At 41.9% G+C, this 18,719-nt stretch overlaps 1 protein-coding gene across 1 annotated transcript in view; it reads left to right on the top strand.

Annotated features, from left to right (window-relative positions):
• The window catches only part of STON2 (stonin 2), a 184,139-nt gene that overhangs the window by 22,221 nt on the left and 143,199 nt on the right, over nucleotides 1-18,719 (top strand). The window contains exons 3-4 of the mRNA XM_011969705.1: nucleotides 7,147-7,432; nucleotides 9,550-9,834. Coding sequence (XP_011825095.1) covers nucleotides 7,345-7,432; nucleotides 9,550-9,834 — 373 coding nt within the window. The 5' untranslated portion in view covers nucleotides 7,147-7,344. The remainder of the gene's footprint in view (nucleotides 1-7,146; nucleotides 7,433-9,549; nucleotides 9,835-18,719) is intronic.

Raw genomic sequence — 18,719 nt, 5'->3', positions numbered from 1 at the left:
AACAACAACAACAACAACAACAACAACAAACCAAAAAAGTCAATAGTAACTAATCCCAAATGGTCCAAAGGTCGGATTTAGCAAAGTCTTTAAAGCAGCCATTATAAATACGTTGAAAGAACTAAAGGAAAATATTGTCACAATGAGTGAATATATAAGGCATCGCAGCAGAGAAATAGAAACTACAAAAGAACATTCTAGAATGGAAAAGCTGAATAACTAAGATACAAAATTCACAGGATAAGCTTATGGGTGAATGGAGGTGAGAAGAGAAAGAGTCAATGAACGCAAGGGCAGACTTACAGAAGAGATGGAAAAGGGGCAGAAAAACACATTTGGAGAAATACTGACTCAATTTTTCCAAATTTAATGAAAAATACTGACAAACAGATTCAAGAAACTCCACTAACTTTGAGTAAAATGAGTTCACAGAAAACTACATCCAAATGCAGTTGCTGAAAATGAAAGATAAAGAGAAAATCTTGAAAGCCATTAGAGGAAAAAAGACACATTATATAAGCACGAGTAATTACATATAATTAGCTGCTCCTTAGAAACATTCAGACCAAAAGGCAAAATACTGAAGGAAGAATTCTGTGTCTTGTGAAAAGTAGCCTTCAAAATCAAGGATGAAATAAAAGATGGACTGCTTTAGAGGAACGCTGTCCAATAGGAATATACCATGAGGCCTGGTGTGGTAACTTGTGCCTGTAATCTCAGCACTTTGGGAGGCTGAGGCGGGTGGATTGCTTGAGCCCAGGAGTTTGAGACCAGCCTGGGCAACATAGTGAGACCCTGTCCCTATGGAAACATTTTTAAAAATTAAGTGGGTGTGATAGTGTGCACTTATAGACCCAGCTACTCAGGAGGCTGAGGTGGGAGGATCATGTGAGCCTGCAGAGGTCGAGGCTGTAGTGAGCCGTGATAGTGCCCTGGTACTCCAGCCTGAGCAAGAGTGAGATCCTGTCTCCGTTAAAAAAGGAAGAAATATAGCATGGGCTGTTTATGTATGATTTTAAATGTTTTAGTAGTTTTGTTTTAAAACATTAAAGGTGTCAGGTGAAAATAATTTTAACAGTATGTTTTACTTAAGCTAATACATCCAAGATACCATTTTAACATGAAAGCAGTATAAAATTATTAGATATTTTATACATTTTTATACTCTTCAAAATCTGGTGTACATTTTATACTTAAGTGAACAACTCATTCGGATTAGCCACATATCAGTAGCCCCTGTGTCTAGTGTCTACTGTACTGGAATTGGATGATATAATTTTAGATCAAAGAGAAGGGGAAATGAACATATTTCCCTATATGCAGATTTCCTCCAAAGCTCTTTTACACAGAGTGTTTAAATTAACCTTCCTAAAACATTTACCAACATCTCAGAAGAGCTGAAGAGGCTACCTACTGTATATTAAGGCAAATTTATTCATTCATTCATTCGTTCGTTCATTCACCTGTTTACCCAACAAACATTTACTAAGAGCCATACCCTATTCTAAGAGTTAAAGACATCAAGAAGCAAAAGATCAAGTCCCTTTCCTCATATAGCCACATTAGCAAATAATTTCATTATAATTTGGTAAATGAGTGTAGGTTAAGATAGTATCAGCATTCAGAAGATATGGGGGATAAAGGACCAGTGGGAAGTATGGTACTTTACTTACTGGAAGTTGAGGAGTACCACCATAGATCAGAGTTCTTGATTGCAAGCAACAGAAATTAATTTTGGCTAATATAAGCAGGAAAGAAGTCTATTGAAAGGTACAAAAGAGCTCATTGGATTGCCAGATGACTGTCAAACGTGGCTTGGAAAATAGGTAGGAGCCACAGGACCTAGCCAGCAGTGAACAAAGCCAGAGTCACACCATGGGTCTGATTAGGATGCCACACTTGTCACCATTTTCACGGAATTAGGTTGTGCCTGCTTCTGGGCTTGCATCAAGTTTCTGTTGTTCGCATGCCATGCCACTCTTGCATGTGTTCAAGGCCCTTGTACCTTTTAGCATTCCCTCAATATTCTAGCAGCCGTTGACAAAGCCTGGATTAATTACCAGGAGGGATGGAAAGATAATATTTTTTTCTCAAAAAAGAAAGGATTTTGGGTATTGAGCAGACAAAAAACAATGAGCATGCACATTATAAAGGTTTTATAGCAAAATAATTTGTGTTCTTTATCTTTGCATTCAGTGATTGCCACTTGGCATAAATGCTTGTTGAACCAAGCCTGAGATAATGATTGAGCTAAGACTTGAAGGTGAGCAGGAGCTCATGAAATAAAAATGTAGGGAAAATGTATCCTAAAGATAATATTTAATAATGTATTAAATTAATATATGAACAAGTGATCAAATAGGACAAAGTATATTCAAAAACACAGTCTTTCAAATAACTCAGTTCATCAGGAATATAGGGTTCACAAGGGGAGAGAATGACACATGAGATTAGAGAGGTGGATCAGGGCCGGATTCACAAAGTGCCTGCATTTATACAACAATTTTTATTGAGCTTCTAACATGTGCCAGGCACTGTGCTCAATGCTGAGGGCATAGCATGCAACCCCTGCTCTCAGGAATCCTTTGTTCATTTCTCATACCTCACTTTATCCTGTGAGGAGCCTTTGAGGAGCTGGAAGCAGAGCTGTGGCATAGCCATTTTCAGGTTTTAGGAAGATCACTCCAGCATGATAGGTTGGATAGTAGGTTGGAGCAGGTGATACTGAGGGCAGGGAGACAGGTAGGAGACTTGTAACTGTCTGCGTGAGAGATGATGAGGGGCTGAGCTAAGGCATTGGCAGTGGGAATGGAGAGGGTAGGCTCCAGAGCTCAAACTCGTTCTGAAACTTAGAGCTCCTTTTCCAGGGCACCTTGACACCCTCTTCAGATGAGCAGAGTGTAACTCACTGTGGGCTAGACGTGCCATTCCTGCTCCCCCTTCCTAAATGCCTGTGCCCCACAGCTCTTTTGCTCAGACCCCTCCTTTCCAGCTTAGGGTACAGTTCAAGACCACCTGTAGCTCAAGCTCTCAGAAGTCTCTTAACACTCTTACTTGCTGCTGTCCTACCTTTGGTGACTAACTGCCAGAATAGGATAGAGAGCAGAGGTTATTGTTTTAGGTTGCTGTCGTATCTCCCTGCAGTTGACAGCTGCTTGAGGACAGAGATGCTGCTTTGTTCTTCCTTGCACCCTCAGGCCCTAGAATGGGCAGAAACAGTACATGTTCCTGAAGACTCTCGCCCCCAGCTTTGTGTAACACACCAGAGGTACTGATGGCTGAAAAATTCCATCACCACACTCCTGTCCAGCACTGTCTGAGGAAGGCTAATCTCCCTTAAGCACACTTCTTGAGTCACTCTCTGCTTTTAAACCTCCCACAGCTTCTCATTTCCCCTTGAACTCTTCTTAGCTTCTATGGTCAATCAATCCTTTCACTCCATATTCCCCCAGTAGATACCTCTGCTGTCACCAGACAGAGGCTTGTTCAGACAGAAACACACCTCGTTAAGGTCTGCTTCTGATTCTTACTGTCACAGTGATCCCCTGTCCAGAGGCTTCCCTCGCTGATCCCTCTGTTGGTCCAGAATCAAGGACATCCTTCAGATCTCAGAAACCCACCCAGTCCCATATGGTTCCAGCTCTCAGAGATCTCCCTACAGCTAAATTGTGGCGCTCCCAGCATGTCCTTTAGCTGGGGCAGTTATTCTGGACTTGTATTTTCTGTTCTCTGGATCCTTTTTTCCTCAGCTGTGTTGGGAGCTGCTTGAGGGTTGCTGTCTCAAGGGTAACTGGTACATTTCCAGACATGTAGGTCTCACAAAAGCAATTAGAGGACTGTCATAAGACAAAACTACTTCTGTGACCCCCATCTTATCAGACAATTGCATTCTCCCTTCTACAAGTTTTTGTATATAAGCAATGCTGAGAAAGAAGTAGCTCTCTGAAATGGCAACTCCAAGACTTCATTGAAACTTTTAACATCTGTTGGTCAATCCTCCTGCTGATACTGAGTCACCACTCATTTGTGGTGATTCTAAACCTCATTTTATGATTCACATTCTAAAAATGGGGTGAGGTTTTTACCAAGAAACTAATTCCAGTATGAACTTAACCTCACAATTATTGTGTTCTTCTGTGGGTTTCCAGCTGCTAGCACAGCACTTTTCAAGGTCTAATTTCTTATGGCTTATTGGTGTGGCTCTTCTATGGCAAATACCTAAAATCCATTTTATGGATTTATAGTATAGAATATGATAGGGGGTTCCATGTGATCAATTTTTTCCACCAGTCTTCATTGGGACCAGTCATTGTCTGTCACCAGCCCATGTCTGGTCTGGGACATGTGAAGGAAAGACAGATAAAGTTTTGGGGCTCTTTTTTCGTTCATACATTCTGAGGAATGGTCTTGGTTCCTTGGCCAGAGTGCACCTATATCTATAATGAAGAGGATTTAGAATCTGCCTTCTGGGCACTGTAGCTGAGCAAGTGACTCTACTTAGTATCTAGAACTTCTTGAACAATGACTGAAACCAGAATCTGCACATGACAGAAATGGAGTGGTTTCATGAAATCTGCATTCTAGTCCCAGGACTTCTACGAACAAGTTATGCAACCTTGGGCGAGTCATTTAACAACAGCAGCAGTGCTGGCGGTAGCTAACATTCATAAAGGGTTTGGAATGGAGCCTGGGGCCCAGTAAGCCCTCTTGTAAGGTCACCTACTGTTTTCATTGTCATTGTTATAGAGGGTTTATTACATCCAGTCCTGAGTACTTGGCGTACATTATCTCATTTAATCCTCAGAATTATGGAGTGAGTTTTTGAATTCTTGCTGTACAAGGGTAAACTGAAGCTTAAAGAGGTTGAGTTATGAGTCCAAGACTGTAAAGGACTCCAAGACTATATAGGACTCAAATCCAAACAACCTAACTCTGGGCCCATGATCACAATCCCTATTGGTGCACCTGATTTCCTTGGGCCTCAATTTTCTCATAACACCTGAAATTGTTGATCTTTAAAACCTTCCAGTTTAAAAATTTTAAATATTTTCCCCTTACCTTCACCTTCCTCCCCTATTTGCTTCCCTACCCCACTTATCCATGACGTTTGCTGGGTTCGTCATCACAGGATCGGCAGGATGTTTTCCCTGTTGAGTGATGACACTGCATGTGTCAGCATAGGGACTTGTTTTGTGTGTGTGTGTGTGTGTGTGTGTGTGTGTGTGTGTGGTTTTTTTTTTGAGGCTGCAGTGGGGCTGGTTTACATGCTGCTGTCGTTGAAAGAGGAGGAATCTGACTCTTCAATTTTACTGCCTTATCTTGGCCCGCAGCCATTACCACATTGACACACATTTGACAGGGCTTGAGAAAGGCATCATAGGCAGAAGCCAGTGGGAATCAGCTCTTTGTGCTTGTGGACCCTGTGCTGCTCTCTGGTAAGATCTGGTTTGGGAGACCTGCTCTCTCCAGGCTGTCTGCATATGTCTGGCCTTGTGGTTGGCAAGGATCTTAGGAGAGGGACTTGGAGAAGAGGCTTCTGCACTTTCCATCCTTTATATAGCTTGGGGTGTGCTGGCAAACTTTCACACGGGGAGTTTCCCGGACATTTCATTACAGTTCCATTGTAATTGATATTTGTAAAGTACTTAAGTTGGGTGATAGCCTATGGATACTGTATTCTGTTGTACCTTTTTGTGGCTGTGACCCCAGGGTTAGAGTGTTTTGGCTGCAGAAGACCTGGACTCAAGGGTTGGATCTATCACTTCTTGGAGTGATAGGAGTGACCTTACACAGGGAACATCGAACACACATGGCTTCAGCTTGATTATTCTTTGGGTGAGACCTTATTATGAAAAAAAGTCAGTTAGCCACTGTGCTGAGATTTGTAAGCTCTTCCACTTAGGAGCCTAGAGGAAGCATTTTAAGAACTTTAGAGTACCAAAAGGGCCTGGAAACACTAAAAGTGTTAGGTAAGTCACTTAATTTTTCTTAGCCCAAATTTTTTTATCCATAGAAGAATTAGAGTACTACGTGTCCTACTCAACAAAATGGCTATTGAATCAAGTGAAGTATGGTATGAAAATGTGTTTCTGAAAATTATAAATTCTATATAAACATTAGTGGTTTTTAGAAAGCATCGTGTGCCAAAACTAATTATTTTAAATAACAAAAAAAGCAAAAGCTATTAATGTTTCTACTGATTTTCCCATGTAGAGATTATTTACTGCAGATGATAACCTACAGTAAAATTTCCTAAAGTTTTCATTGTGCACCAGTTGGAAGGCTGTGAGTTAAGTTGTTCTAGAAACTATCTGAATATTGTGTATATTCAGTTAATAGGAACTGATATTCAAGGTATATAGTAGCTCTTTTGTGGAAGCACATTCGTTTTGGGTAAATTCAGATTTTATTAATTCATTATTAGATCAAGAACTAGGTTCAAGTTGTAAGAAGATGTTATTATCATAAACAAAATTATGTCAATTAAGAATCTTTCTATATTCCTGGAAGATAATTGTGGTGTGAGCAAAGGCTAGACCATTGTAACTAATTTAAATAGGCCTAGTTTGAAAATGTTTCTCTAACTCACATTTTTCACTAGAACAGATATTCCCTATCCTCTTACTACAAATGAATAAGATCACTTCATTTCTATTTTTCTTGATTGATAAATGATGCTTGGAGGTACCATTTCTGCCAAAGATTTAAATCAGACTTACAAAGAGTTACCTGCCTAAGGCAAGAGACTGGACTAATTTAATAGAAAAAGAACATGCTTTTATTTTGCCAGCTGGTGAAAGAAAGTGAAAGCGTTTTGAAAAGTTTTAATATTTGTTTTGCAATGATAGTATTATAGATAACAATATTTCTAAAATACAATAATTAGGGAAATTAGAGAATCTAATTGCTGAAATTTGTGTAATTATTTACAAGTGTGATATGAAGACTTACCTAGAAACCTTGATGCTAAAGACAGACATTTCAATATAAAAGTTGAGGGCATGACAGGAACAGAGTGAAGTAAGGCAAGTTGGAAACCACCCCAGGCTGCCTTGTGGGCAGCGCTAAAAGCCCTAGACCTATGTGGATTCAGTATAACGTGATGGTTATTCTTTTACATTTTTTGTTTGTTTGTTTGTTAAACAGATTTCTGCCTGGCAGATTAACCAACGGCAAGAGGGGCTGATCTGTCTACATTCTGAGTACTGCCCTCGGCAAGACACCTAGAACAGACCCTGGACCCAAGTCTACCGTACTGCCGTACCCCTACCCCAGCCCACCCCAGACAGTATTCTGGGGTTCACCTGAGGTCAGCAGTGTGAAGATGACCAGTGCCTTTTTAGCATGACGACTTTGGACCATGTGATTGCCACCCACCAGTCAGAATGGGTCTCCTTCAATGAAGAGCCACCCTTTCCTGCCCACTCGCAGGGTAAGGAGTGCCTTCATTTCCTGAAGCGAAGAGATTGTCAGCCATGTCTATTTGTTATGGCTTCTACTTGATTATTCTTTGGGTGGGATCTTAATGTAGAAAAAAGAGTCAGTTTCTTACTTTCTTTCTTGAGATCTTAGAATCCTAAGTGGGAGAATTTACACACTGAAGAAGCGTCTTGGAACCTTAGGGCCCTAAAAAGAAGCTTGGAAACACCAAAAGTATTGGCTCTTTTCTCCCAAGAAACAAAAACCTAATATTTACCAAGTGCTTTACTTTCAGCCTTTTTAAAATGTAGTTGTTAAAAGTAGCTGTTAAAAATGACAGCTCTGGAACCGGAGTGCTTGGGTTCAAAGCCCTGTTGCACCAGGAATGAATGATATGCTTTTGGGTAGATTATTTATTTAACCTCTCCAAGCATAGTTTCATTATCTGTACAGTAGGAATAATCAGTACCTATCTCACAGGTTGTTGTGAGGCTTAAGTGAATTCATACATAAAAGTGCTTAGAGCAGTGCCTGGCATGTGGAAAGAGCTCAGTACAGTCATACTTGATCATAAGGAGGATGACTGTATTGACTTTAGAGAACTTGTGCTCAGGGATGAAGGTTAAGGTAGGATCCAGGAGATATTTGCAGAGACTTGTCAGTTGATTCTGTTCTACTGCAGCTACCAGTGCCTACTGAAGTCATCCCACCTTCATTTATAACACCTAGGAAGTGTGAGTCAACAGGTATGCTCTCCAATATGGTGGCCTTGTGATTATTGAGCTCCTGAAATGTGACAGGTCTGAATTGGGATGTACTGTAAGCATCAAATACCTACACTAAATTTCAAAGACCTAGTTTAATAAAAAAATTAAATTGCTAATTAATTTTATATTTATTACATGTTGAAATTACAAATTTTCAACATATTGGGTTGAAAGGTATATTATTAAAATACTTTCTTCTGTTGTGGTTAATTTTTTTCATGTGGCTACTAGAAAATTTAAAATTACATATATAGCTCACATTTTATTTCTGTTTGACAGAGCTGTAGAGGCTTTGAGTACTTGCAGATGGACCAGTTGGCTAGTGATGGGAGAAAAGATTTTTATATTAATTATTCGATTAAAAAATTTCTAAAGAAAAATTGACTTCTTTTGTTGTACAGCTGATGAATTTCAGCATATGTATAGATTTGTATATCTACCACCATAATCAGGATATAGTTTGTTGTTGTTGTTGTTGTTGTTTTGAGACGGAGTTTCGCTCTTGTTGCCCAAGCTGGAGTCCAGTAGCGCAATCTCGGCTCACTGCAACCTCTGTCTCCCGGGTTCAAGTGACTCTCCTGCCTCAACTTCCCAAGTAGCTGGAATTACAGGCATGTGCCACCGCGCCCAGCTAATTTTGTATTTTTAGTAGAGACGGGGTTTTGCCGTGTTGGTCAGGCTGGTCTCGAACCGCTGACCTCAGGTGATCCACTCACTTCGGCTTCCCAAAGTGTTGGGATTACAGGTTTGAGCCACCACACCTGGCCAGTTTTTTTAATTTTCAAAAAAATAATTTGAAGTCTGTTAAATTTTCTAGGGCCAATCAAGTGATACAGGGCTACAGGAATAGCCTCTAGGTTACATTCAGCTAGTCATTAGTGCACACGGGTTTGCACCTGGTGTCCTGTGGCTGTGTATAGCGTAGACTGCAAAGAGTTTGAAATTTGACTTTGAATGTCTTCTGACAAAAGTGCTCCTGTTTAGCCACAGTCTCCACCAGTCCCTTTTGCCTTTCACTTGTCCCACTTGATGCAGGTATATTTCTTACTTGACCTCTGTAAGCACTTTCCTTTGTGACCCCCAAGCACTGGAGTAGATGCTGGGATAAGAATAGTGAAGAAGGCTCCTAGTCTCTGCCTGCCAGGGTACTGACTGGAGACATGCTGAGCTTACAGCATTTACACATGACTGGGGAAACAGTCGTTTCACATAGAGTCAGATGGGTGTGGCTCTTTCTTCTCCCCACTCACTGCAGTGGCGAGTCACGCTGGCACCCCATGGCTATCTTTAGTTTTTGCCTCCATGAGATGGCTCTGAAGAGCGGCCTTCCTCACATGATGGTGGTGTCTGGTATCTGTTTCAGGGGGCACGGAAGAGCACCTCCCAGGACTGTCATCTTCCCCAGACCAGTCTGAGAGCTCCTCTGGGGAGAACCATGTGGTGGATGGAGGCTCTCAAGACCATTCCCACTTGGAGCAGGATGACTCCTCTGAAAAGATGGGCCTCATCTCTGAAGCAGCTTCCCCACCTGGGAGCCCTGAGCAGCCCCCACCTGACCTGGCCTCGGCCATCAGCAGCTGGGTTCAGTTTGAAGACGACACGCCCTGGGCCAGCACATCTCCACCTCATCAGGAAACAGCTGAGACAGGTGAGGGGGTAGGAAGGGCCTGGCTTGGTTATGTGCTCAGCAGGGATGCTTTTCAGTGGGAGGTCTGTAGGGCTGCCAGGATTCCATTTCACCTGCCCCCTGCCCCTGAAGCACCAGTTGCACAGGGGAGAGCAGACGGAGTTCTCATCTGGTTTAATTCTGTATCTTGTTTTTGTTGACATAAGCATACAAAAGAATTTATGTGTTCTAGGACATTTCTAGACCTTTACTCTTGTCCCTGGCTGTTGACTTGTCTTTAAAATAATGCATATATATTTTTCTGTTAGGGATTGGAATTATATTTACTCAGCCCCTAAATTGTAAGCACCTTACATATAGAGATGAATGTTTCTGCTGGGTGTGGTGGCTCACGCCTGTAATTTCATCACTTTGAGAGGCCGAGATGGATGGCTCACTTGAGGTCAGGAGTTTGAGACCCACCTGGCTAACATGGAGAAACCCGGTCTCTACTAAAAGTACAAAAATTAGCTGGGCATGGTCACGCACTTCTGTAATCCCAGCTACTCAGGAGGCTGAGGCACGAGAATTTCTGAACCTGAGAGCAGAGGTTGCAGTGAGCTGAGGTCGCACCACTGCACTCCAGCCTGGGTGACAGAGCGAGACTCTGTCTCTAAAAAATAAAAAAAGAGAAATGAATGTGTGTGAACGTGTGGACCACTGACCATGTCTAAGCATGTCACCAACAGGAATTGTTAAACATGGATATTCTCACACTTCAGAACTCTTGAATCCGAATCCTTATGGGTAGGGGTGGTTGTATATGAGAAATCTCTTATTTTGTGGCATTTCAATGGCCAAAAGCTGCACTGGGGAGCTTAGTAAAGCTGTAGGAGTTGTTAGTCCCCACCCTGGTGACCTAGCTACTTCTTTGTTGTGCACTGAAGTATGCCACAGGTGATTTGGATAAGCTTTGGGACTGTATTAGTTTTCTGTTTGCTGCTGTAACAAGTCACCACAAGTGTAGTGGCTTAAACAACATGAGTTTATCATCTTATTATTCTGTATTTCAGAAGTCCGTCATGGGTGTCACTGGGCCAAAATCAAGGTGTTGGCAGGGCTGCGTTCCTTTCTGGAGGCTCTAGGGGAGAGTCTGTTTCCTGGCCCTTTCCAGCTTTCAGAGTCTGTCCACATTCCGTGGCATATGGCCCCTTCCTCTGTCTCTAAAGCCAGGAATGTGGCATCTCTCTGTGCCTTTCTTCTGAAGTCACATCTTTCCCTAACATCTGCCTCTATCTTCCATTCAGGACCTCTGTGGTTACATTGGGCTCACCAGGCATTAAGGACCTCTGTTAAAGGTTACACTGGACTCACCAGGATTATGTCCCCATCTCAAGGTCCTTAACATAATCACATCAGTAAAGTTCTTTTGCCATATAAAGTAACACATTCACAGGTTCTGGAAATCAAGATGTGGACATCTTGGGGTGGAATGGGAGGCATTATTCTCTCTACCACAGAGACCTACTAGCAAAAAGCAGGGTTGGTATATTTTTCTGTTGGTGTGTTAAATGTTTTGCTAGTGTCACTTTTAAGCCTGATTCCTTTGTTTTTCAATGTGTTTTCAATACCAATAAAAATGATTTTAAGAAAATATAAAACAATTCTGTTACAAACATTTATATTTTTATGTAATAATTTGCACATTTATGTCTATTTTTTCATATTGAAGCATCAGATTTCCTTTTTTTTTTTTTTTTTTTTTTTTGAGGGAGTCTTGCTCTGTTGCCCAGGCTGCAGTGCAGTGGCACAATCTCAGCTCACTGCAACCTCTGCCCGTGGGGTTCAAGTGATTCTCGTGTCTCAGCCTCCCGAGTAGTTGGGATTACAAGCACCTACCACCACGCCCGGCTGATTTTTGTATTTTTAGTAGAGACAGGGTTTCGCCATGTTGACCAGGCTGGTTTCGAACTCCTTGACCTCAGGTGATCCGCCTGCCTCGGCCTCCCAAAGTGCTGGGATTACAGGTGTGAGCCAGTGTGCCCAGCCTAAACATCAGATTTCTGCATGAATTGTCGTTGAGTCATGACTCTCAGTGCAGCACAGAAGAAGTGACAGGCCCAGACAGGCTTCCCTTCCTGAACACCTAACTCTGAGAAGGCCCTGGGCTAAGCGTTGATGCATGTAGGGAAAAATTACTGAACACTGGGCAGTGAACGACCACAGAAGTGTGTTCCTTCTGCTTATGCATTTACTGCATACTTATTGTCTCAGTTTCTGTGCTCAGTGCCTTAACTACATCATCTCGTGTACTCCTTACAACAATTGTATGAGGAAGGTATTTATATTAATCCATATTACTTATGGTGGAGGAGACTCAGCCAGACAGTGCTTTGGGAATTCAACCAAGGTTGTGTGCTAGGAAATGGCAGGAGAGCTTCCACACCAGGCCAACCGGCCCCAAGGTCTTGGAGCAGCCTTCGGATGCCCTGTGCTCTCCTTTCGTTTGCCTCACTCTTCCTGCTGCTGCTGCTGCTCTAGTACTCTCTGCTCCCTCATTACCCAGGAGGCAGTGGGGGCAAGGAATGGAAGGTAAGTGATGGATGGGGTGCTCTTTCTCCACTTTGCTGCCCTAAAATGGCCATGCCTTCAGGTCATGGATTATATCCATGGCATTCAGATTCTTTCACATCTTATCTTTAGCCTCAAAGATCTCCTGATTGCTCAAAACTATTTATATGATAGTCAATTTGCTCAACTCTTCACTGATTTTTCCAAAATTAATTTTGAGATTAGTTATAATTATGTTGCCCCCATCTGACTGAGGATCTTATCTTGTGACTGACAACGCTTTTGATATATTGTGAAAGCTTTAACCTTTAAGGCAGCAATTCACAATCTGGCCCATAGTCCTTGGGGTCTCCTAAGACCCTTTCAAGGGGTCTTTCGGGTTAAAATCATTTTCATTCTAATTCTAAGATGTTATTTGCCTTTTCACTGCTTTGACATTTGCATTGATGGTAAAAAAGTAACAGCAGATAAAACTGTTGGCCATTGTCTACTCAGAGTAAAGCAAAATGTCTATTTCACCCAACAATATCTTTGATGAGGCAGTAAAAATTATGAATTTCTTAAAATTGTGATTCTTGAGTGTGTCTTTTTAACATTCTCTGTGACAGATTGGGAAAAAATACATGAAACACTTTTGCTCCATATCAAATCGTAATAATTGTCTTGAAAAAAAAGTATTTTTTTAATTTTTAAGAATTCAGTTTAAAAATTAAAGTTATGTTAAAATTATTAAAATCACGTAATGCACAAATTTCTTAATGAACAAAATATCAGTATTTTAAAGACAAGATCCAACTAACACTTGCATGACTATGCCACACTTGGCCCACCCTTATCCTGGACCTGGTGTTGCAGGAATTTTCCTAAAGTTCAGTTAAAGATGGGGTCCTTGTCCATCCCACAGCCATGAAAATTCAAGCTCGCAGATGGTTTGAAGGCGGGGCTTTATTGGGTGAAAAGGAAAAAAGGGGGGAAACAGGGGCTCTGAGCAAGGCCAGAATTCATCTAGCACGCCTCCAGCCCGCAGCTCAAATCCCAGGTTCCACACAGGAAGAGGAGGGGCCAGGCTCTTCCTCGCTGCAAGTGGCACAAACTGCTGCGGCTCCACCCCAGTGCACAGGCCAGTTGGAGTTTTTCCAGGGACCTCCTCCCCGCTGGCTGTCTCACTGGTTTTAATAAAATTTCATTTACAGAAATAGTCAACCTGTGAGCCGTGGTTTGCTGCTTTGATTTTGATTTGATATTTTTAATATACTGCGTTAAAATGTTGTTTTCGTTACTGAGTTTTTTGGCACCCCCTTAAATTTTACATCCGAGGCAAATGTGTCACTTGCCTTAACCCAATCTCAGCCCTGCATTGTCCTAAGAATTTAAGATTTATTAATATTACCGGAGAATAAATCAAGAGATGACAGTGTTCAAATGCATGAAAGCATAATTTTGAAAACTGCTCAAGTATGACTAATTCCATCTGTTCATATGTGTGAAAATTTAACTCAACCCTGTGGAGATGGAGTTCTCTACCTTAGGAGGGTCCTGTAGGATGGGTTCCCAGCAGACTTGATGCCCAGTCTATAGGCAAGAAGCAGAAATAAACCATGTGTAGGGCCGGCCCCACCTCAAGAAGTGTTTCTAACCTAGAAACCCAAGGAGCGTAGGGGATGGTGTGCAGCATTAGAGTGGTAAAGAAAATGGTAATAAACCCAAGGGTCCAGTTCCAAATTTTCTGCCAATACCCAGCTTGACCCATCAGTGAACCTAAACTGAATGAAAAGCTGCAGGGTACATTCCTATTACCCAAAGTAGCCTCTCCCACATAAGCTAATTCCCTCTTGGGTTTCCTCCCATAGATTGTGTTTGACAATAAGGATAGAGTAATTGGCAGAGCTAAGGCCAATTACACAGGAGAGACTAGGCGTTAGCCCCTGCCTCCTGCCCCCACATAATGGATAATGTAGACATTCCCCAAGTTACACAGTCATTCCATTCTGGAGGCTGTTGTGCAGCTCAGATTTTAATTTGAATCTAAAATGTTTGAGTACATGTGCTGTATATTGCAATAATACCACCTATGTAACTGCAGGCATTATGCAGAAATAGCACAGATGTTTGCAGCAAGTAGAGACGTGTGAGACTTCCTGCAATCACTGCTGCCTGCTCTGTTGTTTTGGCAATACTAAGCTGAGTAATGGCTCCCAAAGACATCAGGTTGTCCTCCCTGGAACCTATAAATATGATGGTGTTTGGGAAAAGGGTCTTTGTAGATGAGATTAAGGATTTTGAGATGGGGAGATAATCCTGGATTATGTGTGGGCCTTAACTGCAATCACATGCATCCTTATGAGAGTGGCAGAGGGCGATTTTGCTTACACAGAAGAGAAGGCACTGTGGAGATGAAACAGAAAGAAATTTGAAAATGCTGATCTTAAAGATGTAGTGACGAAGCCACAGCCAAGGAATGCTGGCAGCCACCAGAAACTGCAAGAGACAAGAAACAGATGCTTCCCTAAAGCCTCTGTGGGGAGTGCAGTTCTGCTGACATGTTGATTTTAGCACAGTGATTCTCATCCCAGACTCTGGTCTCCAGAACTATGAGAGAATAAATCACTGTTGTTTTAAGATACCAAGTTTGTGGTAATTTGTTACAGCAGCCATAGAAAACTAATGTACTAAGTCTCTAAAATCTTAAAATGGAACCTTTTGCATAAGGCTGAGAATGAGTCAGTCTGAATTAGGGGAGCATCTGTAATGATGGAGGACTTTTCTTTTCTTTTTTTTTTTTTTGAGATGGAGTCTTGCTCTGTTGCCCAGGCTTTGGAGTGCAGTGGCGCCATCTCGGCTCATGATGCAGGGTATTTTTTAAGGAGATGTGTGCATGTCACTGTGCTTTGTCCCTAAACCTTACAGCTCCTTGTAATTTACTCATTGAGTCACCAGATATTTACTAACCACTTCCTCTGTATAGTTCTGCTAGGTGTGGATATTCAAAGACATAGCACAGTGCTCAGAATTGAGCAGAAATCCATTGGGCTTCTTTCTGGATCCTCTAGTAGGAAACCAGAGCCAACCTGTGCTCCTGTGATTACCATCTCTTGCGGTTGTCTTTCAACCACTACTTGTCTTTTTGTTTTTAAGTTTTTTTTTTTTGAAATGGAGTCTCGCTGTGTCACTCCGGCTGGAGTCCAGTGGCGTAATCTCGACTCACTGCAGCCTTCCTGGGTTCAGGTGATTCTCCTGCTTCAGCTCCCAAATAGCTGGGATTGCAGGCACGTGCCACCACATCTGGCTAATTTTTGTATTTTTAGTAGAGACGGGTTTCACTGTGTTGGCCAGGCTGGTCACGAACTCCTGACCTCAAATGATCTGCCCTCCTTAGCCTCCCAAAGTGCTGGGATTACAGGCATGAGCCACCGTGGCTGGCCTACATTTTTCATTTCATACAGCTGAGAATTTGGAACTGGCTCTGAGGAAGCAAAGGAAGAAGTGGATGCTGGGAGAATTACTTGCCTGAGCAGTTCATTTTATGACAGGTCTCTATTGTCTCTTCCTGTGAAGGGTAAAAATCAGAATTTAAAGCAACTTCCCTTGTTAGTTATCATTTACTTCTGGGGCTTCTCCAAAGCTCTTACTCAGTTTTATCCTGTTTTCTTCACTTGGAGAAAGTGGGCACTACTGACCTAGGATAAACTTTTGTCTAAATTGGCCACCTAGCTGTGGGCCAAGTAGTGCCCATTTTGCCCACAGCTAGGTGACCAACTTAGACAAAATGGCCCTCTCGTGCTTTTTGTCTAATCTGACCACAGAGAAATGATTTGCCCATCAATTTCTCATTTATCTACTCTAAAATGCTCTTCTTAGTTTATTAACTTCCATCAGTCAGATGTTAGATCTATTTTGGGCTATAGCTTCACTCATGTAGACTGAGCAAACTCTTTTTAGCATGGATAACACAAGAATGAAATGGAATTAGGGCAAGAGAGATGTTTGGTGTGCTGTATTTAAATGCAAAAATTTGGAACCTTTGGTGAAGTTTGGAGTATGTAGGTGTGTCTCTGTGCATGCAAGAAAAAAAGTTCAGCCAGAAAAAAAAAAGGATCAGTGGAAACTAATTTTTGGCTTTAACCCTTTTCCCAATCACATCAGCATCACTGGAACAAGCTGACTCTTTCCTATATATAATATATAGTTGTAATGTTTAGCTTCTTCCCGTTTTACTCTTCATACTCCGTTTACTTCTATTAAGAGCCCATACTTTCTGATCAGATGTCTTCATGTCAGGAGAGATGTAACAATGTTTATCTTGGTACCTGTCTCATGCAAACCCTCTGTGGATGTTGTTTTGTGAGAAGGTCCTAAGAGAAAAAGGTGGTGGGAGGAGAAGGAGGAGGAGAAGTGGAACTGATCAGTGCTGTTCCTAGTTTTAATTTCCAGAAGAAAAAGTGAAACTTTCCTTAGCCAGCTGTTTCGTACCTGAACATCCTGGCTTGCAGAGAGAAGTTGGGAAAGGGAATAGCACACACACACACACACACACACACAGAAGGAGCAGTGAGGTTATCCGGGATGTTCCTTTCCCATCCCCCAATTCCCTTTCTTCCTCTCTTTGAAGTTTTTCTGGCAGATGAAGAGTAAAAAACAAAAGAATACATCTTTTAAACTGTGCCACCTAAGAATAAAGCCAAGCGAGCATTGGACTTCCGCCTGGAATTGGAATGTACTATTTCCCTAATTAAAATGCCACAAGGCTGTAGGCACAGTGGAGTTAGGTACAAAGAAATTGTCACTAATGGTACATCTCTTACTTTTTATGGTATTTAAATGGCTAGAAGCTGCACTGGGAACCTTAGAGAAGCCAAGGAGTTGTTAGTCCTCACCCTAGTGACCTGGCTACTTATTTTATTGCGCATTGAAGCATACCAAGGTTGATTGGATAACCAGGAGCAACAGCTGGTAGGAAAAACCACTCCAGAAATGCTTAAATCATCAAGGCAGCCACTTTGTCTTGGACTTTAATTAGGGCAGGATTTGAAGTGAATAAGTGCCATCATGGTTGGCCAGAGTAAAAAGGAGATATACAGTCTCCTTTAGAAACATATGATTAAAATTGGCCAGGCGCGGTGGCTCACGCCTTTAATCCCAGCACTTTGGGAGACTGAGGCAGGCGGATTACAAGGTCAGGAGTTCGAGACCAGCCTGGCCAACATGGTGAAACCCCATCTCTACTAAAAATACAAAAATTATCAGGGTATGCTGGCGGGCACCTGTAGTCCCAGCTACTTGGGAGGCTGAGGCAAGAGAAACTCTTGAACCCGGGAGGCGGAGGTTGCAGTGAGCTGAGATCGCACCACTGCACTCCAGCCTGGGTGACAGAGTGAGACTCCATCTCAAAAAGAAGAAAAAAAAATGAAAGAAAGCAAAATATGATTAAAATAAAATGATAGTGACAAAAGTCTTTTTTTTTGAAGCACAGTCTCCCTCTTGTCACCCAGGCTGGAGTGCAGTGGTGCGATCTCAGCTCACTGCAACCTCTGCTTCTGGGTTCAGGCGATTCTCCTGCCTCAGCCTCCCGAGTTGCTGGGACTACAGGCATCCGCCACCACGCTCAGCTAATTTTTGTATTTTTAGTAGAGATGGGGTTTTACTCTGTTGGCCAGGCTGGTCTTGAACTCCTGACCTCAGGTAGGTGATCCAGCCACCTCAGCCTCCCAAAGTGCTGGGATTACAGGCGTCAGCCACCGCGCCCTGACTGACAAAAGCCTTTGTATAACCATATATATGGAAAGAGAGCATTAGTTCTTAGGACCTGAGTTTACTATGAATGAGCAAACATATAGAATCATTTCCTTTTGACTCTTTTGTGAAAATTGTGTTCAACATTAAAACCCTTGAAATTTGGTGGAGGCCAAATGAGGGATTCATACCTCTTTGACTTCGTAAGACCCCTTTGGGTCGGGCCATGTTGATAAATGATCTGTTTAGAAGATTTTTATTGGAACCTTTAAGGTCAAATATGTAAATTAGCCACAAGAACACTGTTCACATCTCCAGTTTGAGGTTGCCATATGATTTAAGGTTGTATGGTGAAAAATGTCAAGAAATTTAACTGAAAACTCATTTATTGAACTCTGAACTAGATGCATAAGATATTCTACAAAACCATGAGCAGAACCAGAGTGTTAAAAAAAACACACACACACACACAAAACCTTCTGGTGAATGTATTTAAATCAAAATGAAATTTTGTATAGTTCTCTAAAGAAATTTTTTTTGAAAATGAACCTAAACCCATCTCATGTCTTATTCACGTTGGGTCCTTTAGCCAATAGTGTTCCTGACTTTCTCTAGCTACAAAAAGT

The sequence above is a fragment of the Mandrillus leucophaeus genome, unplaced genomic scaffold, assembly GCF_000951045.1.
Source record: "Mandrillus leucophaeus isolate KB7577 unplaced genomic scaffold, Mleu.le_1.0 Scaffold90, whole genome shotgun sequence".
In the NCBI taxonomy this organism is placed as follows: Eukaryota; Metazoa; Chordata; class Mammalia; order Primates; family Cercopithecidae; genus Mandrillus; species Mandrillus leucophaeus.
This window is presented reverse-complemented; position numbering and strand designations above follow the sequence as displayed.